The following is a 27,108-nucleotide window of genomic DNA, read 5'->3' as shown; positions in this document are numbered from 1 at the left end:
CCCTTACTGTTATCACATGATCTTACTATTTCCACCACTGATAAATACTGAACAATGTGATAATGTGCTGATGGTGGTGGTATGCTCCTACAGTACTATGGGCAGCTGTAGCTCAGGTGGTAGAGTAGGCAGGCCATTAATCATACGAGTGGCAGTCCATTCCCTCTCTCTTTTTGTCCATATGACAAAGTGTCCTTGAGCAAGACACTTTAACCCAAATTATTCCCACTGTGTGGATGTGGTGAAATATGTTTTGGACAAAAGCGTCAAACAGAAACAAACTAAGAAAAAAAAAACACACAACCTGAAGTCACCTGGAAGCAGCAGAATGCTGATGACACACAGGAAGTTAAGGACAGAAGAGGACACCGGCCAGGATTCGGAAAGGCATTTGTCTTGCAGGATGGTCTCGTAACCTTTCAGTCTGCCATTTGCGGAGATGTCTTGTCGGTGTGTATAGATGTAAGAGAGCCCACTGGAGGTGTGCCCTCCCCATGTGCCCACCTGCCTCTCTTACTGCAGTCTGCTGTGCCATGTGGAGCCCCAGATGTAGCCTACAGAATAATCCACACTTGTACACTCATGAAGGTGTCCATCTGGTCCCACGCGCTCAAATTAAGTCCCAGAACCCATACAGGCGTGGGGACACTGTTGTTGTGGCATTTAACAGATTCGAGAGCGTGAGATACTGCTGTACTTCTTCTATTCTGTCTGTAGGAAGGCCCGAGCTGAGGCGCTGCACAGCTGAGAGTCACTTGGCTGTGACTGGGAGGTGAAACGGAAAGGGACTGAGCAGGATAAGCCTGCAGAGCTCACTGCTAGCAGAGCAGAGCGAGGAGGATCTTTTTACATTAGCTGAGCCTCGGGCACATGCAGATAACAGCAAAGCTCCTGCCTGGCAGGAGAGGCACCAACACTGCAGCCCTGCATCACAGCTGGCAATGTTTATCCAATCAAAATAAAAGAGTGCTTTTTATACTTCAAGGTTTTGTCTTCACATCTGAATAATATCTCATGTCTTTGCTTTTGACTAAATATAGACTGACCTGAAAACAACTGAATACAAACATCAGATAGAGGCCCGCCTCAGTTTATAATAACTCTCATTTACTTTATCCCCCCCCCACACACACAGTGATTTAACAAAGGACAACACTCACTTATTTGACTGTTTAATATACAAGACAGTTTCCTATGAAACACATTTATACAGGAACACCAATTTACAGCACATTTGAGCGAATACTGAAGGAGAGCTCCACTCAAAACCTGGATGATGTCATCAACGTGTCATCACTCGGGCGACAGCTTGGAGGTTAAGAGTCCTTCTGAGTGCAGGTCTAATTCCCTCCTGGGAGCTTCAGTTTCTCCCCCCGTTAAAAACATGTAAACGAATCCCGGACAATCTCCCAAAATTGCAGTATATTTACTTCCAGCAATAACCTTTATATAACCTTTAATTAACCCCCTCCCCCCCAAAACAAAATAGTTTCCTATTGCAGGAACTTGCCATAACACTGATGTTGATATTTTTTGTTATCAGTTTGCTGATTATAAGTTATTTGATGCTATAATAAGATTATTTGTCCTCATTACAGATCGCTGTGACTGACAGCTGCTTTGAATAAAGAAGGAGCAACTGCTGATGTCTGAGTGGGTTGTTCTGATGTAAACTATTCAAAGTGAACTATTCAAAGGTTTTGTGGGAAGCTGCTATGGGAAACTTTATTTGAAAGTAATGCAAACGTACACCAAGCAAGGTAATTGTGCAATCAACATGTTAGGTCTCTCCTCCAGAAAAGCAGTTTATTCACCAGGACCCGCTGGCTGCAACCATGGCAGATGGGAATCGGTACTATTTAATATTTTACATGATTCATTTAGCAGCTGCAAAGCTGATTGGTAACAGTCATCAGGAGCTGTAGGCTAAAAAGATGCACTTGATAGATTAATGTCTGTCTTACACCATTTTCAACTGCCCACAACTTCAGTTTTGGAAGAGACCAAAGACACAACATATCGGGGGTTGGTGGCGAGCTTCAGAGCTCACCTGGTATGCAGATTTCATCAAAGCCAGGCTCTATGTTCCCAGACTTTGTGCTAAGCTAACCTAACCAGCAATAATTTTATATTTAATAAACAGATGTGTGTTTGATTATCATTCCTCTCATCCATCTCTTTTGCTGCAAATGGCCCAAAATGTTAATTCCAAGCAGTTATAGGTGAAAATAATGTGCAGACAGTGTGATGGTAATATAACATGAGAGCGACTTGTTAGCACGTTTTCTGTCTGTATAATAATGGTTTATGTTTTAAGAACTAGTGTCTCTCTGGGAAGCTTTAGTCTCATTTCTGAAGCAGCAGCGGGACAGACGTTGCTCTCGCCCCCGTCCTCGTCACCACTTCACAGGCTATTCAATTAGCAGAAGAAGCATGGGAGATGGAGCCATAATGGAGCTGATGAGATGCACAAGGACAGGTGACACTAATCAGAGCGGCGCCCCATTGTCTCTGTGTGGGCATCATTAAGGAAAGGGAGTAATTTCAGGCTTTTTTCCCCTCTCTGAGCCTGAATACACTCATGCTGCCTGCGTGCATTCCCTTCCTTGTTATCAATTTGCAACATGTGTGAATATATCCACTGAAACGAGTGAGAGTGTAAGGAAAACAAGAATATTTGACACCTCAAAAATAGGTTTTAAAGTGTAAGTTCTTATAAATGCCACACTGATATACTGATGTGTTAGCTTCAATGGCTCTCAGACACATCTAATTCCCCAAGGATTTACTCTCACCCTGTAATCTGTAAACTCCTTCTGTTGTTGGTTCAGAAAAGGCTGAGGCATCCACTCTTCAACACATCCACTTTCCTCTCCTCCATGTGAGTGGATGAGGCTGCTGATGAAGCGCGATCTGCCGAGGCGGCCTCAGGCCGATCCCAGAGGCCGGGGTTGCTTCTGTCTTCTGTCGAGTCTCTGGGCTGGACTACGAGGGAGTTCTGCGCTGCCTGCCGGTACCGAGAGCTGAAGTAACTCCACAGACACCTGAGAAAATCCAGCCAAAGCACAAAGATTAGGAAAAGACTCAAGGTTTGACTGCTTCATCCCACATAATTTTGCCGAAAAAGTCCAATTAGCTACATTCGCACTTTGGCAAATCCCAAATAACTTTGTTAGTGTAATAACATAATCCTAATCTCATTACTAAATCCCTCTCCTCCCATTAATTTAGTCGTTAGAGAGCATGGAAGCCTGCAGCTGAATTCAGAGGGCCTCCCATACAGCCCAGTCTTAAAATATTCACGAGCTTCACCGTCTCATGCTGACATTAAAATTCTTTTGATGCATCAGTAAACACCGATAAGCCAAACTTTTACGACCACTAACCCAAATATGCTGTGGTCCTCTGCTTGCCGCTAAGCATCTGAATCCAAGCTGAGGCACGATCCCTACACGACTCATCGTTAGCAACAGATTCCTTAAGAGCTTGAGGGGCCGCAGATCATACTTTTTTCATTATATTATATATTATATAAACAGCTTGTGGCTGTTTGTCCCTCCTCACCCTGCGGTTGACCCACAAATTTTCCCACTTTGGAAACAAGCAATCTTAGTCATCAGTCGTTATGTCTGGATTACAGGGATTAACACCTGGTCGTGTCTCCCAAATCCAACATACTGATTACACAAACCAACTGTTCACGTACCCTTTGAACATGCCATGAGCCAATCATCATTACTCACTTCCTCTGCGAGTTCTTGTAATCATTTGGCTAATTTGTGTAAATCAGAACCTGCTACACTGGAGTGAAATTACACATTTTTCTATCCAGCACCATCTCCTGCAAAAACATCTATACAAGACGTCTTTGCTTGGTCAAAAACATGTTGGAAGAAACTGCTCGGATCGTCTAAGCCAGGATGTTTAATACTCCTGCACTGCAGAGAAAAGGTATGAAAGAGGTCAGTGTGGGCAGTTAAGATTCCAAAGAACAGGACTCCACAGAGAGGTCAACAAAGCTGCAAGAGTGTAAATGATTAAATACCGTTTCTGTGAAAGTCCACAAGGAGTGTCCGGATGCTGCTCAATATTTACTGTTGTGAACTTCTTGTAAACAGGCACATGAAGATGGAAATAAGTATTAACAGAACCAGGTCTGTGTGTTTTAGAGTACATCAGGGCCATTAACTCCTTAACATTCACCCTCTTTATTAAACAGGGATAAAAACTTGGAAGCACTTTGTTTGTTGGACTCTTGCATGCAAACAGCACATGTGACCTAATATGACCAAAACCTTTTTGCCCTTGTGTTACAAAAAACTGTTGCTGCTGAACTGAGACCAACTGAACTGTGAGGATGTTTTTTTTTTAAAAAAACAAACGATGTACTTCTTTGTGCACAGTAGCTCAAAATGTATCTGAAAAGATCTCACCAACCACTGCGCTCACCTTTTAGTTGCTATGCACAAACAGTTGTTACGAGAGCATTGTTGTATTGTTGTGCGAGCATCTGGTGCCTGCGTTGTCCTGCGGGTGGATTTTGCTTACATGGTTTGAGTCCGCTTATGAACAAAATGAGATACAAGTTGAATTTTGTTTGAATAAAGGTCAGCACAATAAATACTACACTCTTTCCTGAAGGGAGAGATCGCTTCCAGGTGGACAATCTCCTCCGCCCACAGCACAAAACTAGGGTATAAAAGATGGACAGAGCTCGCGGGTCTTAAAGGTGAATCCAGTGAGGAAGTGCTTAAACTTTCATTCTTTTTAATGACCAGCGGGGTCCTTCACTAAAAAAGACTTCCGGTTGCATAAAAGTCTCTGGGATTTCAGCCCTCGGCGCCCCCGTTTTCTGACTTCAGTAAATATAAATTATCCTCATTATTAAAGCTAAAAAGGAGGATTATTTATGGCATGCTAACTAAGTAATAACTCAATGACAACTCTTTAGTCAATACTCCTGCACTGCAGATTGTTGAAGAATTCCTTTGAACAACAATTAAATCCAACCCACCAAGATACTAATGAAAAATAGACTCATAAGAGGTCTTCACTAATATCTCAGTGGCTATGTTCATCTTCTATAATGTCTGTGGACACAACGGGTCACCGAGTGGCTTGATGAGTATAAAAAAAATGATAAAGCTTTTAGATTAACCAACTCTCAACCCAGAGATAACGGGCCAGTGCATTGGACCGTGTTCACCATCAAAACACCAAATTAAGAAATATGCTTTGGTAGAGTGGCATTTATAACTCGAATTGAATTCCAGAAACTCAACGGAGAATCGATGCCAAAGAAGCCATCAGTGGTCTTTTCTTTAATTTTTAATTAATCTGAATATAAAATGTTAATGGGTAAACCTTTGAGGAGTTGGTGATGGGAGCCAGACTAGCTCTTTCCACCTTACCTCCCACCTACACATTAAGCATCAGCGACTCAGAGAATGTTTGACAAGTGAAAAACAAAGTGTCCCATGTCTGTTTTGGAGTGGATGTGGTGGACAACAAATACATACATTCATACATACAACATACATAAAAAGAGAGAAAGAGAAAAAATGCTGAAAATGTAAAATTCTACTGTGACACTAGGAAAAAAAGCATGTTTCAGTCTTGGGAGACCTTCCATGAGTGTGTTCTTGTAGGCACAGTGCATACCAACTATCTCAGTAATCAGTTACTGATCATTGGGTTCATGTGACTGATGTGCTTCTACATCAGTCACATGAACCCAATGATAGCTTGACTCTGACGTGGCCAGGCAGCAACACACTGTATCATTTCCTACAATCAGCAGCCACTTAATATGAAGACATTCACCTTTCAGCGCTGCCTTCAACCTGATCGAAAACTAAGCGAAGACTGCTTATTTCCACCTGGATTTTTTAACCATTAAAAAAAAAAACTGTTTTAATTTAGCATTTTACAAAATAATAATAGGTGGACAAAAAAAAATCCTTTTCCCAGTACACTGAATGCATAACCTCGGCCCACCACAGTAATTGGCTGCTGAGGCAAATCAATGCCTCAGATCAGAATTGAAGCCTTCGGCTTGTTTACAACATCTATCATTTGTTCTTATCAAGAGTGATCAGAGCAATTTTCCCTCCCTTAATATAGGTTTGATGGGACAAAGAAAAGCTCAATTCTCAGAGAATTGGAAAACACATTTCTTGTGCTTTGTGGTAACTAAACTGTCAACAGATAAGAGAGTCCATGGTATCAACTCGTGGGTAATTCATCTTACAATTGTGCTGTTGTGTTTTCCTTTGGAACGGCTTGCAAATTTGGTTTGAGGCCTTTTGCTCATATGTCAGCGCGAATGCTTCGTCCAAACGTTCACAAAAAACGAGAATGTAAAGCAGAATGTACGCTCAGAGCACTCGTCTCCAAATCTGCTCAACTTACGTGCAGTGGCCACTTAAAAGCAGCACATTTGTAGCCTTGTGTGCACTTCTAAATCTGTAAAAGGGCGATGAGCTATTCGTCCTCAGGCAGCTCTGCAAACTGCTGTAGACAGTAGCGTGAGGTGAGAGAGCAGTGTAGGCCACTTTGTATCATGTCAGTGCTAGCGGTTAGACGCCATCTCCACAGTGTCCCTTGTCACCAATCACATCCTTTTAAACCACCCAGGGAGCTCGACACCCCCCCTCACACACACACATACACACTCCCTTATCTGTCAATGCTGCTTAAATAATGTAATTAATGACTTAATTAACATTTCCATAATCTATTTTAATAAATCTAACACGGCATAATGAGAGTTTCTAACCTCCAGGCAATGGCATATAAAAATTCACAGCGCAGAGCTGCATGGTCAGGGCACTGTCGCAGCGCCGCAAACTCTCACCATGACAGTAAAGGAAGGAGAGAGCGCATACTGTGTGACAGCCCTCTGAAAGGCAGTTCAAGTCTGACAAATATCATGTGACTTCGTGAATGTGTCCAATAACAGACCTGCAGCACGAGGAGGAGGCAAGAAGATTATTTTGGAGGGTCAAAATGCCGGAAGGAGGCCAGAGCATCGCTGAAAGAAGGATTGTTCGAGTTTTTATGAGATGAACAAAAATGTATTCTTGAACTCAACTGTGAAATAAAATTATTATTGTCAAGTTGAGCTTACATGTGGAGCTGGACCTGCTGCGTGGTTTCGTCTAAATAAATCTTACATAACAAAAGATGCTGTAGCTGACACACAACAACTACACAGATCTGGGTGATTAATCAGATTTTAATCTCAGTTCCATTTTGCTTCCCAGTGATTATCCTGTTTTCCTTCTCTCACCCCAACCGGTCGCAGCAGATGGCCCCGCCCCTCCCTGAGCCTGGTTCTGCTGGAGGTTTCTTCCTGCTAAAAGGGAGTTTTTCCTTCCCACTGTCGCCAAAGTGCTTGCTCATAGGGGGTCATATGATTGTTGGGTTTTTCATTCTATGGGCAGTAAAACTTTTTGTCGTTCAACATCTGGCGAGTCCGTCCGCAGCTGCCTTTGTCTCTGGATCGCCCGGGGTCTGTCACTTTTGGTAGCAGGCAACAAATGGCTTCTGCCTTTTGTTGTTCACCCTGTAGCTACTGAGTAGGACCCTCAAGATGTGCAAGTCCACTCACCCTTGAGTCTCTCATTGGTGTCATAATCTACCAGGGACTGACTGGTGGATTTTCTTGCAAGACGAGGTTTTATGGTCAAATACACCCCCTAATTAGCACTTAACTCCATAGAAGATGAACCTGTGTCCTGCACTTATTTTCTCCCATTGGTTTTTTGTTGTGAACTCAAATTAAGCAAATGAGTTCACAACAAGGATCCAACATGATGCAGACAATAAAAGGTCATTCTGAGCTCTTTGCTTGTTTATCTTCATCTTATCCCTGTCTGTCAGACTAACGGGCAGAGTCGTGGGTGGGGGTGAGTTGGGGTCGTTCCTTACTAGAGCTCCCACCCTTGGGGCTGAAGTGTGACTGAGATGCACACTGACAAGGGGCAGCAGGACACTGGCACATCCCAGGCAGCACAAGCACAATGAGACACAAGGTCTGTGTAGACCACCAATCCTAATGAGGGCTCCCATTAACCTTCTTACTGTACCAGTAATAATGTACAGTTAGGTCATTAACTATTTAGACAATAACAACTTTTGCAGTTTTACCTCTGTACACCACCACGGTGGATTTTAACCTTCACTTTTAATTCATTCAAAGGGTTTTAAAAAAGTATTTTATTAGCTTTCTTTTTTACACACAGTGCCCCATTTCCAGAGGCTCAACTGAAAACTCGATGACTGAAAAGTTGATCCACTGGGTTGAGATCTTATGACTGACTTGTCCATTGAAGAATTTTTAAATTCTTTGCTTTGAGAAGCTCTTGGGTTGTTTTTGAGGTTTGCTTTGGATTATTATCTATTTGCACTATGAGTGCCGTCCCACCAGTTTTCCAGCACTGGGGTGAACGTGAGCAGAGAGTGCTGCCCTGTACCCCTCACAATTCATCCTGCTCCTTTTATCAGCAGTGACATCATCAATAAAAACATTACTGACCCAGTTCCACTAGCAGCCATACATGCCCATGCCATAACATTACATCATGTTTTACAGATGATGTAGTATGCTTCAGGTCCCAAACTGTTCCTTTTCTTCTCCATGTTTTTCTCTTCCCATCATTCTGGTACATCTTTCAGTGCCAGTTTCATCTTGGCTTCTGTCCAAAGGCTGTTTTCCAGAACTGTGCAGGCACTTTTAGATGTTTGTCTAATCTGACCTTCTTTTTCCTGGGTGTAACAAGTTGTTTGCACTTTCTTGGTTGTAGGCTTTCAATTAAAGCAGAAAAATATAACTAGTAGTTCAACTTTAAGTAGTTCAACTTTAAGTAGTTCAACTTTAATCGAACTGAGTTTTTTCACACCTGTTGGTGTTACTGAGCCGGTCAGCACAGGCCTCTTTTTAAGAAGGACCCAGATTGTTGATTTGGACACTCGTGACGTTTTTACTAAATCTATGATAGTTCAAATGCCTTCCTCACTAGCACTGATATTTCTTTAGGCCTCAATTTCAACACTTGAAATCAACTACAGATTGTTTATCTGCATACTTTGTCATGAAAATACAAGGCAAGCAGGCTCACTTGGATATCAAACTGCTTGTCCATCAACAGTTAAATTTTTTTTTTAAACCTTGGAAAGTGGTTTGGCTGTGTGTAAAAATGACTATGATTGTTAAACCACTTGAGTTAAAGTTGAAAGTCTGAACTTCAGTCTTATTTTCGATTGATTTTTAATTTAACATCCACTGACTGTAGCTCTTTACAGGGGCGAGAATTACAAAAAAAGACAATGCATCATTGTCCAAATACTTATGGACATTATGGACCTAAACAGATCATCTGTTTAACTTGTTATGTAGACACATGGAAACATGAATAGCACAAAGGAGATGCTCCAATGTGCTACTCACTGAAAACCACATGTCAGCATGAATGGTTCCTGTAAGAGTGTGAGCATTTGAACTAAAACATATTTGAACCTCTTTTGACTTAATTATCAAGCAAATACCTGCAGCTGAGATCTGCTGAGAACGCAGCCCATCTGACGCTGCCAAACATGCTGTAAACAAACCAACTTCCTGTCATAAAATTACAGCTCATTACTAGTGTGGATAAGGGCTTCAACAACATAATGATGCAGAAGCACATTACCACCACTATATTTATTAATTACCAGTTGAGTAGCCACATTCCTTGCAAGGGCGGTTAATGGAGAGAGAGGAAGGGGGAAAAAAACGTTAGAAGCCTTGTTGAGTTAATTACAAACAGCCTGCCTTTTTTTTTCCTCCAAGTTAAAACAAATACTAGAGGAAGGACACATGTAGAACACAAAGTTTTAATTTTGCTACTGGCACAGAAAGCTGTTTAGGGTGATTGGAGGGTCACTTCCACTGCCACCATCATATTTTAGAAAGTATGTTATTAAGCAGGGGAGCTTGTCTGAATCCCAGCATCCAGTTTAATTAAGCAAAGTCGGCAAAGCCACATTAAAAACATAGCTTGATTTTCAAAAATATTATTAGGAAATATAATTCAAAGTAACCCATTACATATTTATCACTAATTTAGGCAATTACAGGTTACATAACCTGTATCTGTAATCTGATTACAGGACCTGCCATATGCTGCTTTCTAATCAGAGAGTAGATATTGTTTATGCCAGAAATCTAATGCATTATTTACAAGTAAGATGTTAATAAAAACAGACTGTTCATTTACTAATGGTTTACAGTACCGCAGGCATCGTTCCAATTAGCAATATAGAGATGGAAAAGGAGACTAAGTGAAAACAAGAGAGGTGGGAGGGTGCTGTGGGTCAGACAACAACATGTTTTCAGAGATGATTATTTGGATGACACAGGCACTCGCTGCTTCTTGTTTTTAAACTCACATAAAAATGAAATGTTACTTGATAATATTGTTTTATGCATTTAGCAGAACAGAATGTGGAAAGAGTGCGGAAAGAATGTTATCACCATTTTAATCATTAATCATTCTGACCGTGTTAGACTGAGTTCAGCCCAAGGGCACTCCATGGTGGGAAAAAAACAGTACACATATGAGTTAGTTAATAAATGCACAGTAAAACAGAACACACTCACTTGATGAGCAGGGTCTCTGTCAGTATACCGAAGAAAATTGCTGCCACTTTAAAGGTGCTGGGAGGAGGAGGGCTGGTGAAGGCCGTCATCATGCAGTAAACAGCGTAGGGCACCAGACTCATCAAAACGGTCGCCGTGATCAGCACAAGCCACGTCTGCCACTGGAAGCTCACCGACCGCCACGGGGAACTCCTCTGCAGCTGGTACTGGACGACACAAAAGAGGAAGCCTCGTGACAACGTTCATTCTACATGTAGAAACGCAGAAATGTTTTTGATTCTGACCTCCGTGATCACGTTTGGATGAACCCACTTTAAATGCTCAAAGCAGTAAAAAAAGCTCAAGTTGCGTAAACTTCATATTTAATGCTACAATAACGTTCCTGCGACACTTTCATTTTTTAATTTAGCACCCTGATTATTTCGGAACAACTTCAACTACAGTGTGGATGAAAAGCACCACTTAAAAGTACAATTACCCTGTGCTCATTTCGACTGAATGTGAGCTTGTGTGTGCGTGACATCAACATATTCATGCTACTGGTGAGGGATAAAACGAAAGCATTAAAATGAGTCCTGTCAAGCTGAGAGTGTTATGCAAGAAAGACAGGAGAACATGAAGTAAAAGCAAAGACCAACCGTCAACCTGTCTGTCAGCGTCACTCTGTTTATTAATAATGTCCAGACTGCCCGCCTGGAAAGTGAAGGGTGTGCATATTATGCATGCGTTATGTCCTTCTAAGTGGTTTGGTAAATTATATTTTGTAGTCAGTAGCTCAGGTTGTTTTGTTTACCTGAATATGAGCTCAGCAAATCTATGACACGAAGAGTTAAGTGAGCTGAGCCGATGACTATCGCCACGTTAGCACAGACAGGTAAGTGCAGAGCGCTCTGGCTCAGTGTGAAATCCTCCAAAGTCAAATTCAAGCAGTTTCTCTGAAGTTTGCAAGATTACATAAATAGAGACTCACAATTTTGAAACACAATAACATGATCTGCATTCTTATCTTATTGTTTGTAATTTAAATTTTTGTCATTTAATAATGTATACTTTATTGATCCCTGTGGGGAAATTACTTTCTCTGAGTTTACATGAAATGTTTGACTTGAGTCCATAAACTCTGGAGAGCACCTAAACAACACTGTACTTTCTTTATTCTCCAAAAGAGGAAATAAAATACCCACATTTAGCATACTTTAGACATCAAACATCATTCAAGCTAATTTCATCTATTGGTTAATTTCAAGAGCCAATAAAGGCAAAGCAAACGTTGAAACATGTCTTAATAAGGTGTTATAACAGCAGGGGCTCTGTGAAAGGACATGATATTAAAAAGAATATTATTAGCATAAAAAATGGCATAAAAAACAGGTTCAGGCACTCCACAGATTTGGATTAGTTTGTTTTTAATTTCTCTAGCTGACTAAAATAATGGCCTGTTACTGCTTGTCCAAACCTAACTTAAGTGCCTGGAGTGTGCTGACTGATTCACTGGAGAACATACTTCATGTTAAAACTACCAGCTGTGGTTAACGCATTAATATTAAAACACGAACAGGAACAGTGAAATCCCAACAAAACTAAGAGACGGACCTTGAATTGTCTGAAGATAGATATCCTTTCATTATTTCTTCTGTTAAACATGGAAACACTGGCAGATTTTTGTCATTTCAATCTCCTCCCATTCTGTTAACTTCATGGATTAAAACAACCCAACCTTTCCTGTGCAAATTCACATCAAAAGCTCTCAGAGAAAACACTTGTATTGTGAAAAGTTTGCAGTAACTTGTGTAAAAACAGATTTAAGAAAAACTGCGCATAACATTGTTGACATCTAGCGACTGATTTATGTGTCATTTGACCACAACAGAGAATAAGTGAGAGAGCAATACCATCCCGCAGGGAAAGAATGAAGGATAAATCATCATTAGACGATAGGGAATGGTCTCAAGATAGCACTGCGCGCCACTTCTGCAGCCCACATGGAAATACCTAAATGCAGCCAATGCTTACTCAGCTGTGATTGGTCAATACAACTTGGACTACAAATGGAAGTACAAAAATGTTGACGCGATCGCCACAGATCTGGTATATCCATACAAAGATCTCAGTTTATAGAGATTAATAGCTGTCCACCTCGTAGAAATTAGAGGCACTCTAGCTTGTAAATGTGTCCCCAGCTTAAAGCAGTCAGCATACACTGAGCAGCAGAACAAAGTTTCTTCATATCCAAATCCTAGTACAGTAACTGCACTTTGACCCTGTAATAGAGACTAAACAAAACCTCCTAATATTGGAAGAAACTCAAACTAATGCTTTAACCTCACACCTGCTCTACACATTCAGTGCTTCATTACTTCAGGCTTGGCATGGTTGTACATAACACCTGAAAGCAAGATAAAGCACACACACACACACACATAACAGACACATATAAGCACTAAAAAATGCATGCAGTCATTAAGTGTGCATGCAAACAGTGCCTTAAGTCCTGTCCAAATATTGCCTCGCTCTGGAGACAAACCAAACCACTTAAACAGTGTTTGATTAGCGTCTGGAATTCATCTGCAAATGCACACTTGCCTTGTCCTCTTTCATGGCTGTTATTCATTAATTAGATTCTTTGTGCAACTGAGCTATCCTCAATGTTTAAGGTTACATCAGGCCCCAGTAAGTGGCTGGCTGATAACAGAATGCATCCATCTTCATTACTCAGCCCTTTCTGTCGAGGCTTGCTCCTCCACAAGTGAGCAATGTCAGTAGGTTCTAAGAAGCTGATACATTTCATTGCATTCAAATCCTGAACTTTTGCCTCCTTTGATTTCGGTTGATCTGATTAAATTACTGGGTTATGGTTTCCACTCGTGTTCTCTCGTGGTTCTTTTGTGGTGTTTTTTTTTCCTTGTCAAGGTCGAGCAGTGTCGCAGCCAAATGAAAACCAATCACCTTTTGGGGTTTATATATATATATATATATAGATATAGTCAGGTAATTTAGTTATTCAGAAATGACTTCTTCTGAAATTGAATTTTCTTAAATATCTGTTGGTGAAAATGTTTTTATTAATACAAATAAAAAAAGAATATACTGCGAGCCATCGTTCTTGCCAAAGAAACTCCAGACGTTGAGATAAATGTCTGCATAAACCGAGACATGACTGTACTCCCAAGGCTATCTTCTTTTATTTTGGGAACCTTATAAGGAAAGCTATTAAAAAAAAAAACCCAGTTGTGGTGGTCAGTCCTTAATGTTTGCGAGACTGAAAGCATTTGAACACAATCCTAAAAAGGCAGACTGAAATGAAGCTGTTAGCGTCATATCCATCAACCGGGCTGCAGCTTTTAGTCACATCAAGGCCAAACCAGTCTTAGTGTGTTTTATTGTAAGCTCTCCGTCAAATTAATTATCTGTGAAGACGCTGAGTAAGGCGACAATAAGGAGACAGCCAGTCACATCTGTCTCGCCTCCACGTAACTCTGCATAGAATGAAAGCAGGTTTTGAGTATTTTGGGGAGGAGAGAGAAAGGAGACGCAGCGGTGCATCGTCTTCGTGAAGGGAACTGATTACAAACACAGTACATAAAGGATATCTACCCCCAGGTCTGCCCCTTTATGGAGAGGAACGCCGTCTTGCCAGAAATTACATTTGCTCTGCAGCCAATCCCAAATTCAAATAACACGTGGTAATCCAAACACTACACTGAGAAGCAATAATTTAAAAACCCAACAAGCAATACATTAAAAAAAAATCAGTCTGTTATTTACTCCTGATGTTTTATGACTATGACCTTTAAACACTATACTAATCAATCAATACAGGAGGGAAGAAGCCTATTGGGAATATTTAGATTCTACAGATTGTGAAAGTAGGGCACTATTTATCCAAACACAATCATTATTAATAGCCCGACTGTCAACCCAAATACATTTTCTACATATTTTCCACATTAGCCCCTCTCCCTCCAGAAGTACTCATACACAATGTCCAGCAAAGGAGATAATTAATGAACCACAGCTGTCACGTCAGTGTTATACAAAAATATGTTAGAATCCTCATAAAGTCATGGTCAGAATGTTTGGCCCATCATTTAAAGGACTGTCATGGCGATATTACATCGCATAACTCCAATAATAACATCAAAGTTTTAATATAACGTGTTGGAGAGGAACAAACCGCTACAGGTGATGTAATATGGCAGAAGATAATGTGATCCAGGTCTGTATGTTTTTCTGTTTCATCGAGGTTTTTACGCAGCGTTTACATTCAGAAAGAGGACAAGAAGCGAAATGAAGTCTTTGATTTCACTTACAAGTAGAAAAACAAACAAACTTACAGCCTTAGAGCTGCTCTAGCAATATTGCAATTTTTCATGTTTTCAGTAAAATCACATAAAGATTAAAAAAATGTAAAGTGCACTTCTAGTTGTTAAATACTGCAGAAAATGTCATGATGTGCTGGTTAGCTGAATGCTGAAAGTACAGGAATGAGTATCCATAAAATGCTAAATACATTATAAAGTGTTTTGTTTTTTTTATACTGTTGAAACTTTTTGTGAGGAATCAAATTTTTTCAAGTTCTAATGTGTTTCTAAGGAATCAGAGATTTTTTGGGCAAAAATCTTAATATTAGGAAACTGACTGTCGAACACACATAAAAAAAGCTTATGCAGCTAGTTTTTTACTGGTGTCTGGAACGATACAACGAGCTACTACTGCCAGAACTACAAGATGTTTGCTGACAGCCATTAGACAACAAAAATCAAACGACATGCTTTCACCTACCAGACACTGGGCTGTTAAATACGTTACACAGAGAGATGGGATGGTATTATACAGTCAGGAGTAATATGTTACAGTTATTTTGCTTGGAAAGGCCAGTGTCTAATTAACATTAAGATCCATTACTCTTGCCACAGTAGATATCTAGATTGGGTTCCCCAAGCTGCGTCAGTATTTAGTAACCTTTAACTGGCCTTTATAGGTGTATCGACAAACTCTAGTTAGATCTCCTAATTTCAGGTGTGACACAAATTAACTCTGTAACATGGAAATGCCAAGCAGCTCCTGAGACCGTCTCCCGTGTAAGTGCTGCTTGTTTGCAAGCAACAAGGATGAAGTTCTACTTAGCATGACCAAACTCGAAAGTCTATTAACTTATTGAGATTAAAAGCCTGATGCCTTCCCTCCCCACTCACCCACCCCTCCGTGGCCCCATCCCCCGGCCGGCATCACACATCCAAAGGAGAAAGGTGATTGATGAGAGCCATCAGGCTGCTTGGAATCTCTTCTCTCATTAGACTCCTTATGCATCTGAGCCGTTTCAACACACACTGGGAGAGCAGGGAAGGGGGATGGGAGCAAAGGGGGTGTAGATCCTCTGACTTTTTAGAAGATAACTACTTATACTAAAATATTTACCTTGTACATTAATCTCTGGGAAATTAATTTGCCATTATACTTTCTCTCTGGGAAAAAAAGAGACTTTTTTTAATTGAGAAGTTTGAATCCCGACTCCCTAATCTTCATGCTTAGTGAGCGCTGTCTCTTTTGACTCACTCATTGGACTGGCTGGAAATTAATGTCCCAGAGGGAGCAGTGTTTGGACAGTCGGGGTGGATCCTATCATCGACCACTGAGGTTCTCCTGAGGAGGGTTAGCTAAAGAGCCGAAAAGGGAAGCAAAGACTGTTGTGTATGCATATCCCCAACAGACACGATCAATCACATTAATGCAAGTGCAGCACATTATTATGTACTTAATTTCCAATGGATAGTAACATTACTATAATGTGCTGGTGATTGCACTGCAGTAAACCAACTGGGGTCCATTCTGTCCAGACAAATAATCTCATTACATCAAAGACAACAACCAAGATAAACAGTGAGAATCAGAGCCTTCAATTTAAACTGCAGCTGACTCTTTTCAACTTTTATGTTGCAGATATTTTAGGTTTATAAAGCAGCACTTGTAATGAATTAAAAAGGAGTGTAATTCTTTAAATAACAGGAAAAAGTATGAATTTTACTCATTAATTTTTATTCATTTTATTTTCTGATTTTTAATCAAGTTTAGTTTTTGGTTGCTTTTTTCAAAAGTTTCAGTTCTATATTAATAACAATATGTGTATTTGTCATGTGCAAAACAAGTTCAGACCAGGTGCTACAGTACAAACAGTTTGTGAACACAGTTTACTCACAGTCATCCCAGTACCAACAAATATATACACCAAAGCCTTCTTAGGCAGGCAGATAGATTTTTCTTAAATTTCCTAACAAAGTGGTTTTTTATTTCTACGCTACAGGGTTTTAACTGGCTCAAGATTAGCCTTTAGGAGGTGCACGGAAGCAGGACTGATGCACGCATAGTTTAGCCACTGATTCTGTGCAGACATACTTCTTTCTAGTAATTAGATAAACAAAGTGCATTTTATTCCCAAGTAAATTAAACCCTACAATGTTAAAGATAATTATTATCACAGTCCTGGTGATTTTCCTTCAGCGTGAGGTCAGCACCTCTTCAGTGTTAAATTAAAAGTACGGCAGTTGACAATAATGATAGAATCACTACACTTGTAGGATATTCACTCGGCTCTTTTATTTTGTAGGAAACAATTAGATCAAAGAAAACTCTTTTTGTTTTATTGATGAACATCCTGGTTTAATCTAACATTCCTGAATCAATTTAAATTAAATTACTGTAATTCAGAAATCTTTTCTAGATCACATGAAGGGAAAAAAATACTGAATCACTCAGTGTTGAGGAAAAAAATGACAGCGTTACATTGAAATGTGTTTTTCTAATCTAAATACCTGAATGTATAGATGATAATCTCAGAGACCTTAACATGATTTTGCACCAGACTGAAACAATGGAAAGGGTTACACAACTCCTTCAAGAAGGAAATCCAACACAAAGTGTGGCAAAAAACTCAAACTTAAAGCGACATGCCTATAAAAAACAAGCACATTTACCCGCTCGTTTATGATATGGGTTGGATGTCAAGTGAAAAACCAGGAGAGATGGCAATCATTCGCTCACACTGTTGCTATGCCAGCGATAGAAGTTGGTCTCAAGCAAAGAGTGTTAAAGCTGATAGTGATGTCTTTCTTGATGATTCCATAATTTTTCCTCTACTTAATCTGTAAAACCAATCATACCATTAATTGAAATATTATAATTGAATTTGTTTGAAGTCCCAAATAGCTTTGTGTCATTTCCTATGAAGCAAAAAAAGTTGAATGAACATCCTTCAAATTTTTTGCCAGGGGTTGTAGTACGATCACTGTGTGAGAGCCAGAACTGCAATGCAACCTGGTCTTTTTACCTCCTCCTGTACTTGTTACCTGAGATTCTAACCCGACTGTCTGGTTCTTTAAGCCTTTTCTCTTGTATTGTGTAAACCCGACACGTACTGTGTGAGAATGTGAGCAACAATGCATAAATCTAACCATGCGGTTTGTACAGATCAGCCAAACGGCATCACGTTACAATGATCTGACATTTCTTTCCCATATTATAATAGCAGGGTTAATTAGGCCCAGCTTTCAACAAACCCACTAATGTATTTCCCTTTCTTTTACCTCAGCAGCGCAGCATCATGCATATTTAACACCCTTTCACAGACTTGGTGTGTTAAAATGACTAGAGAGAGACATTGTTTTCAAACAACTCATCAAACGAGCTTTAGCTTAATTATGGTATTGGCTCAGGTTGATGAAGCCTGTCTGTGATATTGGTCATATAAGTCTCCAAAAAAAAATAATGATGTTGCCTGCCTCTGTCTGTTTCTCATATTCATTTCAAATGCCCTTGCTAGTCTCAAACTACTGATGAGTAACTTGGCGACTGGTTGATTGTGGCTGAATGTGCGTCCTTGTGGGGAAGTGTAAGGTACCGCATGTGAGTGGGAAAACAGAGGATGCATTGTGTGGAACAGATTGTGTGTCAGAGAGACAGAAAGAGGGAGAGTTTGTCTATGAAGGGTGGGGTTTTGGTCATCTGCCATCGGATAAGATATCCTGACAAGGCAATCAGAGAGAAACAAATTCTGCAGCCACACGGGTTCAACTCTCTCGTTCTTCACCCTGATGAGCTTTTGAAAAATGGAGCTCAGTTGAAATTGGTTTTGTATGAGAGGCTTCAGATCTGTCGCTTGTCAGGATTATTGCCACCTGTCTTCATTGGCTGCAAAGGTCTGTTAATTAATCTGCCTCTCCTTCTTAGTGGCCAGAGAGGACGGGGTGAGCACTGTGCTGTCTTCCCTTCTCAGCACTGATGTGTCAGATGTGGTATTGCAAACAAGCCTGATTTAGCATAAGACTGCTGCGATGTTAAGCAGCAATCCTAATCAGTATCATTAAAGTACTGCATCATGTCCCCTTCCTCCCAATTTTATCGGGGAGGCTCGTTAATTGCATATTTAATTTAATTTGGTTAATGAAAGTCATGAGAAAATTTATTTGATCGACAGTAATATCTCTTGTGATCAATGAAGCTGCAAACAGAGCTCTTCATACATTCTCTCCTGACTGATCATGTTAAACCAAAATGAAGTGCAAAAACATCTATTTGGTGCCAAAGAAATTAACTCAATGTGCTCTGTTCTATTAAAAGTAACATCCTGATATCAGTAAATGTAAGTGGAAGCCTGCAGCTAAGAGCATCAACATGTAATCCAGCATTGATTAATTGGACATGGACAGATTAATATGCCAGTGGATACTCATGCCAAGCTTATCAGAGTAAAAGTGTTATTACACAACCATCAGCTGTGTGGCTGTAAATGAGCAGAAGAGTGGAGATGGATTCAACCAGCCAGGTTACTGCACAAATACAGGGAAGGGTTGGGGGGGCATCAGTGGACTTGTTTCCTTTGTTACGTGGGCCCCAATCACACTCCCACAGGAACTTGCCACTGGCCCTGGCCCTGCAAAGTGTCAAACTGATCAAGTGTTGGCTGTGATTGTCTGCTGCTGAGTGTCTGCACCTGTGCATTCCTCTAAGTGTTGAGATCCCAGTGATTTCTTTGAGTGAAGTTTGAACTTGGCCTGCAGTTTGCAGTCCGGGCGTACCCAGACTTGCCTGGCTGCGAGCGGTTTGTATTGTACACACACTTCTGTCACTCTCTGCCGTTCCTTTGGAATGCAAACCGCCAGTGTCACAGCAGAGCCATATATTTGTTGCGGTGCAGGTGCAGTTTGGGATGCAGGGCCGAAAGGCTTTGCCAAGTCACGGCGTGCAACTGATTGGAAAGAGCAACAGTTGGAGTTAACCGCATACACAATGAAGTTTCTGTTTCAATAACAAGTCTGAACAAAGAAAAAAAAATCATTAAGTAATGTTCATTATACATTTCCCCTCTGAATACATGCCACTGTATCCATAATCAACAGTACTTTTACATATGTTTGATTAAACTAAAAATGAGCTGCTGTTTCTCCAAGGACATATTTTCATGTGAAGAATACTTTTTCATTTAGCAGATGCTTATATGCAGAACAGCGTTGTTGCCGCCCACAGGTATAATCAACCAGAAAATTAATAATCCTACTGCAGGACTACAATAAATCATTATGCTTTGGACAATTAATAACGGAGGCGAAGCTTGGGGTGTCTGATTACAATAGTTACGATGCATATCATCAAGATTTAAATTTAACATTTCACAATGGAATTTCAGACACCAGTGCACATTACTGATGTTTAAATTTGGCATTAGGGCGGGTCATGGGGGCTGAGGGATGGTGTGTGTCTTCATCCATTACTAACCAAAGTGCTGCAAAATTACAGTGCAGCACTTTTTATAGCTATAAATTTACACTTAGTGCACAGTGATTAAAGGGAAAAGTAGGAAAAAAGTGCTCTGCTCCATAATTGGGAATAAACAAGTTGAACACCAAATCTTTAATTTAATTCAAAGATTTAAATTTAATTTAATTCATTCATATTCCAGCAGAGTTTCAATTAATGTAATCAGTAGTTAACGGGTCAGACCTCGCTTTCTTTATTGAACTTGAGAAACTAATTATATGATGGAACACGACCTTTAATTTTTTTGCTTTTCTGAGTGAAGTATGCTACAGTATGGTCTTCCACAGGGAAGTTGTCTGGGGCCACAGTTTTTCTCATTTTTCTTTTAGGATGAAATCCCTCTTAATGCAACATCACCTTGAAAAACCAAAAGGATGAAAACAAAATGAGGTTACTGAGTTTTAATTCTGTAAACTTTTTTGTTTCAAGTGTTTGGACATTGAAAACACTGGAGGGTCGTTTTTTTCTATGACCCTCCAGAGTTTCTCATGGCTCCAAATGGGCCTTTGATAGGTTACTATGCACATACGAATATTAAGATTGGTCCATATATGGTTAAGGGGAATGAGTCTTTGCTACCTCACATAAGAGAAGTTTGTGCATTTTACCGTTAATCCTGTTTTGTTGAACAAGAATAGATTTTATGCTCAAACAAAATGCTTTAGGCTTTATTTCAATTTAAATTCCCTTAGGGTAAAAGCTATTGTTTACAGGAAAAAGATATCTTTCTATTTTATAAAATCAAAACCTACTTTAAAAAGTACTTAATTCAGAAGAACTAGGTTTTTTAAAAACTCTGATTAAATAATTCATCAAAAAGAGGACAATTTCATATTTTCTAACCCTAACTGGCATCTGTAAATGATCCTCATCTACCAGTCCACTATTTTTTTTTTCCAGTGACCTCATAATCCAGGTGTGTAGACATCTGACACTCTGGAGGCAAAGGAACACGGGCTCCTCTCAGTTTTGACATCGAGCTTTCAAGAGTCGAAGAAGAAACAGAGAGGGGGAAAAAAACACCAGGGTCCAATACCTGAGCAGGGTAGTCAGCTCATTGAGTGGACATAAACTTCCTCCACCTGACATGTGGTGGGAAGAGGATTAGTTACACACGCTCAGCCTCGGCTGACTCACAGTTTGTGGAATCACAAAGTAATCTTGAGGCACATTCACTTAAGAGGCAGCTTGATGATCCCAGGCCAGTGATTTATACATCTTAGGAACGTTGCGAGGCTGTAAGAATTTGTCAAGTTAGAATCCTAATTAAAACTGTTAATCACAGATTCCTGTTTGTTCAGCACTCGGGTGAGATGAAAAATGTGATCAAATTATTCATTGCTCCCTTTCAGACAGGTAAAGCCAGCATAGCCTTGAGCTCCAGAAGTTTTTTTTTCCTTCTTTTTTTTTTTTGCTTCTCCTGACTTTTTTCAATTAATTTGATTTACATCAAAATTAAAGGTTTACATTAGCAACTTTCCCATCTGGTCAATTCGGACTTACCCGTTCATGAATATTGGCATACATTGAGAATATCCGAAAATTCACTCAGGGCAGGTTTTCAGTTGACTGGATCAGAGGGAATACTTAAAACTCACAGCAGTATATTGCTCCTCTTAAGAGTGAAGCTTGGTGCTACACTGCACTAAGTCAATGTGTTTGAGTGAATTATATTTTAGCCCTAAGATTTCATACTAATCACTACGCATTTTCATTCTATTGCAATTAAATTACAATTCGAATTTAACAATTACCTGTTGACCCACAAAATGCTTTTAAGGGCCACTTCACCGATTTTCCTCTTGTTTCATATCAAGAAGGGACAGCTATGCATGCAAATGATAAATATACTATATTTACCTGCACTGTAAACTGGGAATTATCTATACTGGCTGCAAATAAAAAAAAGCTTTTTATTATTAACAAAAACAAGTATTGTATGTGTTGTGATCAAGTAATTAAAAAAAATCTACAAAAAGTTCAAAATAAAGCCCATTTCTAACTGGCCACAGCTATAACATCTTATCCAGAAATTGTTTTGCACTTCCTGTCACTGTTATGTACTGAGAGCTGAAAACGTGGAATGGTTTATCATCAGAAATTACCAAGAAATACAAACACATACCAACGCATGCTGCAGACTCTTCTATTTTTGTCTCTTCAAGGCTCAAAACCAACCACAGGTACTTGTGTTATAGTTTTGTTACATTGTTTCCATTCATCCATCCATTCTCTTCCGTTTATCCAATTCAGGGTCACGGGTGGGCTGAAGCCAATCCCAGCTACATAAGGGTAAGAGGTAGGTACAGATATGGGTGCACCCTGGACAGGTTGCCAATCTGGCCCAGTGCTAACATAGAGACAGAGGTAACCATTCCCACACACATTCACACCTATGGGTAAGAATCAAAAACTAACCCACCCCACTGATTGCATCTCTTTGAACAGTGGGACAAAGTCAAAGTGCGTGGGGATAGCACGCAAACCCCACACAGAAAGGCCACGGCTAAATGGTGGCGTTGAACTCAAGACCTTCTTGCTATGATGCAGCAGTGCTAACCACCGTGTCATCATGCTGCCCATTTCAATGCTTCCTTTTTGTATATTTCTGCTTTGGACTTTATCAAAACCCCCATAACTATTTACTATTAACTATACAGTTTGTTTTGCTTTGATGTAACAGACATGAACAAGACTCCTGATCAAATGGACTAACGCAGCCCTCTAGTAGGAAAACCTCTGTATTCTTTCAGTTTTAGTTACAGACACAGAACACAGGAAGCATCAGGGAGTCGAGGAGAAGGGCCGAGAAACACAAACGGTAGTATTGCTGCCCGCTGCGAAGAGCCTATTAAAAACAATGTGGACACCAGCAGGCAGTCAATCTAAAGACCAGTAGTGGCCCCCTTTGATGTACTCTAGCCGCTTGATAACAGCATCAGAAATGTATGAAATATTACATCAAATAGTTTGACCACAAGATACTCCTTGGTATGTGGACAGAGTGAAGATGATCTGAGACCACAGTGCTGTTTTACTGTATTCCAATTTTAAAACTGCGAGTTTCAGTTTGAAAACATATTTAATTCTCAAAGAAATGCTATACCAAGAACTGTCAATCATTATGATTTATTGTCCTGTAGCAGCACAAATGGGAGCCACAGGGCAGTGAGGGCTGTACAGGGGCAGCTCTGCTTTGACTCTAAGTGAAACCTTAGAAAATGATGAAGAAATAAATCTTATCACTGTTATTAGAAGTTACAACCCGTTAACCTGGATTCCCATTCCCATTTTCTTCACATATAAAGAAATGATATGTTATGTTAACCTTAAAAGTAGACTAGGAAAGACGTGACACCCTGGGTGAGTTGGGTAGTTGGTATGATGACCATATATTTATACACAAAAAATACTTTGCTCTTATAAAAAAAAAAGTTTCATGCACAGGCCGACGAATCTTTTCAATTTCTAATCTAAAAGAGCTAAAGGAGGTGTATCAGAGTGAGGCTTTCTACTTAACCATGTCCATTTATTCCAATCAATGAAATGGACTTAAAAGCCTGCCTCTCATACAAACCTGGTTCAAATAAAGGTCAGCTGCTTTCTGAAGTTGAGGTGAATAAACTTCATGAAAAATTATCCACATAGGTCAACATTTCATAAAACATAGTACACATACATTTAAAGCTTGCTGCATGTGTAAAGCACAGCCTAGGTGATGTTAAAGCATAATGTGTTCATAATGGGACGTATTCAGTGTAAATTACAGGTGAGACAAAAAGTGATGTCCGATGGCAAGTTCCACGTCCAAGCATCTAAAATGCATACACGATGGATGTCTAATATTTAGATGTTTATTTTATGTGTTTAAATTTGGCTGGTATCATATAAACGTAAACATATATTTTTCAAACAGTGCACAGATATTGGTTTCGAGTACCAGTGAGAAAGCAAACAAATGTTTACGCTGAGTATAATTTCAAATAGATCAAATGTACAGCCCTGGGCAAATGTAATTACTGAGATTATATCCCGAATTAGCAGCATTTTTGTTTGTGGCTGGGCTTACAATGTTTATTATGATGTAAAATAAGACCGATCTGTTACATGATACGCAAAAGTGAGGATATATATATTCGAACCCAGAAACTGTTTGGTTGAGGGTTTGGACAGGAGACAGCACTAGAACTCATACATGCCTCAAACCAGCGCATCAGGATCCTCCCCCCAAGCAAACAGCCACTACAAACTCTCCAGGGATTCCACTTTGAGAAACTCCTGGTTAGTGGGTAACAGTGAAAAATGTGGTGGTGGGTTCTGGAGATTAATTGGCCTACTTCCTCTAGTGTGACACCCCACTTCTCATACTTCCACCAATGAAACAAGGAAACTGTAAAACTGTACATGATAAGGCTTGTTGGAGGTAACACTGCCTCATCACCACAATCTGTAATGAAGCCAAACACACACAGTACAGGACACAAGGGGCCTCATGCTGTACACTAAGTGCCTACGATAAGACAGAAAACATGACATCATGCCGTGGTATATCTCTGTGCACTATCACTATGCAGGTTAATGCCTCTAAGCTAACAGCAGTTTTTGATCTCTCCCTGGATGAGCTAAAAGCCATTCCAGTGAAACGCTAAACTACAGAAAAGGATAGATTGACATAACTAGGTAAACCTATCTAGGCCATAGCATCCAGACCTATAGAGCATGGAAATATGAAACTAAATACAATGACATCAGGCCTATTGATGCTACTTGTGTCTAAAAAGCTTCTTAGATCTACTGCAGAAACAATAAAGTGCTAAAGTTATCCTGTGAATACCACTGTATATAGCAAAAAGGCATTGTTTGTTGAATTCATATGAAATACAGAAAATGCATTGCTTCTAAGAACTAATGATAATGACTTGTAGTCATTCTGAATGACAACAATAGATGTTGATATACCGGCAATGACAAAGAGTGTTCAAAATGTGGATAACGCTGCACATTATCGATGGGAACGATCTGGGACACTGCTTCAGTTCACTTGCATACTAATTCTGATTCATTCACCAACGTGTTCAGTGTGTATACCACACAAGTAGAGGATAAGGTTTTTCTTTTCCCTGTCTACACGTTCTGACTTGTCTCCATTCCCAGTCTTATTCCCATATCCCTATGTTTATTCCGAGGCATAGATAGTTTAAAAGATGGGCATAGCTTCTGGGTCTGAAAGTGAAACCAAATCAGAAATGCTTAAATTTGAAATTATTTAATGGTCAGTAGGGGGAGAGTCTTGTGGTTGCAAAAAGACTTAGAGAGAACTTAAGGGAAAACAGCCCAAAGGGTTTCTTCCTCCATAAGCATTTTACTGATCACTTTATGGTCTCAATTATGGGCTATGCTCATTAGCCAATGGGCATGCTTTTAAAAACTCATCAGTTCCCCCCCTGCACGTCATGTCTGGTTTCAAAACACCATGATGGTGACAGCAAAAATGCTCAAGGGGTAGCAGGGAGAAGCAAAAAAAGCCAAAATCCAAATCTTTAATCATAAAATAGGCCAAGGCTATCAGGCAGTAGGGCAAACAAATCCAGTAAAGTACAGGCAGAAGGCAAAATCCACAAGAAGTCCGAAAAGTCAAACACAGAGAGATCAATAATATCACAAAGGAAAAGCCAAAGTATGCGAACAAGACGATCTTGGAGAGCAAAGCTGATTATGACTGAAACAGCACAAAAGAACAAAGTATGGAATTTCAGCTAACTGAAGTATACGAGAAATGGAGATTTCTAAATAAAAAACGAAGGGACTAAGACGAGGATAGAAAACTAGAAAAAAGTGACTAACTAAAATAACTAAAACTCCACATTGTGGCATATATATTACCTTTAAGAGTCTTGTACATGAACACTGCCACACATTTCCGGCAGCTTTCTGAGGCGATGATAATAATGTAGCACACAAGTGCCACAAATAGTAGAGCAACAAATGTAAAACGTAAGAAGTGGGGGGGAAAAGGAAGTACAGTTCATTGCTAACTACAGTTCATGCCAATGCCAATTCCCATTCCCCAAAACTACAGATACTTTTTGATACAAACAAACTAGCATGGCTTACAATGTCTCCTTTTTTATTTTTGTGGTGGTTCTACAAACACTTACAAGGTCCTGCTGCTCACCTACAAGGCTTTAAATAGTTTGGCACCTCTCTGATCTTTTGCACCCTTATGTTCCATCCCGTGCTCTCCGATCCCAGGATTCTGGCCTTTTAAAGATTCCTAGAGCCAGAAAAAAAAATATCGGGGAACGTGCTTCTTCTTTTCGTGCCCCGTTTTTGTGGAACAACCTCCCTCAAGATATTAGGCAGGCATGCTCTGTGGAGGTTTTTAAAGCTAAGTTGAACATCCACTTGTTCACCCTATCGTACGTGTCTTAATTCTTTACCTTTTAGGGGTTTTTTTTAATCCTTTTTATCGTTTTTGTATTGCTATGCATCACTTTTATTTATTTATCTCTTTATTTTCAAATAGGTGTACAGCACTTTGTCTGAAAGCGCTTTATAAATAAATGTATTATTATTATTATTATTATTATTAATAATAATAATAATAATAATATTACAAAGTATTTGGCCCTGCATCAATGTGAATTACATATACA

At 39.8% G+C, this 27,108-nt stretch overlaps 1 protein-coding gene across 3 annotated transcripts in view; it reads right to left on the bottom strand.

The window, feature by feature from the left end:
- Positions 1 to 1,159: 1,159 nt before the first annotated feature.
- LOC102312692 overlaps positions 1,160 to 27,108 on the bottom strand; it is a 129,745-nt gene continuing 103,796 nt past the window's right edge. For all 3 annotated transcript variants that reach the window (XM_042216188.1, XM_005919787.3, XM_005919789.2), the window contains exons 4-5: positions 10,643 to 10,848; positions 1,160 to 3,044 (exon numbers count right to left, since the gene is read on the bottom strand). In XM_042216188.1, the coding sequence (XP_042072122.1) occupies positions 2,828 to 3,044; positions 10,643 to 10,848 (423 nt within the window). In that variant the 3' untranslated portion in view covers positions 1,160 to 2,827. The remainder of the gene's footprint in view (positions 3,045 to 10,642; positions 10,849 to 27,108) is intronic.

This window comes from Haplochromis burtoni, unplaced genomic scaffold, assembly GCF_018398535.1.
Source record: "Haplochromis burtoni strain Fernald_Lab_line unplaced genomic scaffold, NCSU_Asbu1 Contig_13, whole genome shotgun sequence".
Lineage (NCBI taxonomy): Eukaryota > Metazoa > Chordata > Actinopteri > Cichliformes > Cichlidae > Haplochromis > Haplochromis burtoni.
Note: the sequence above shows the minus strand (reverse complement) of the source record. Positions and strands in the feature narration are given on the sequence as shown.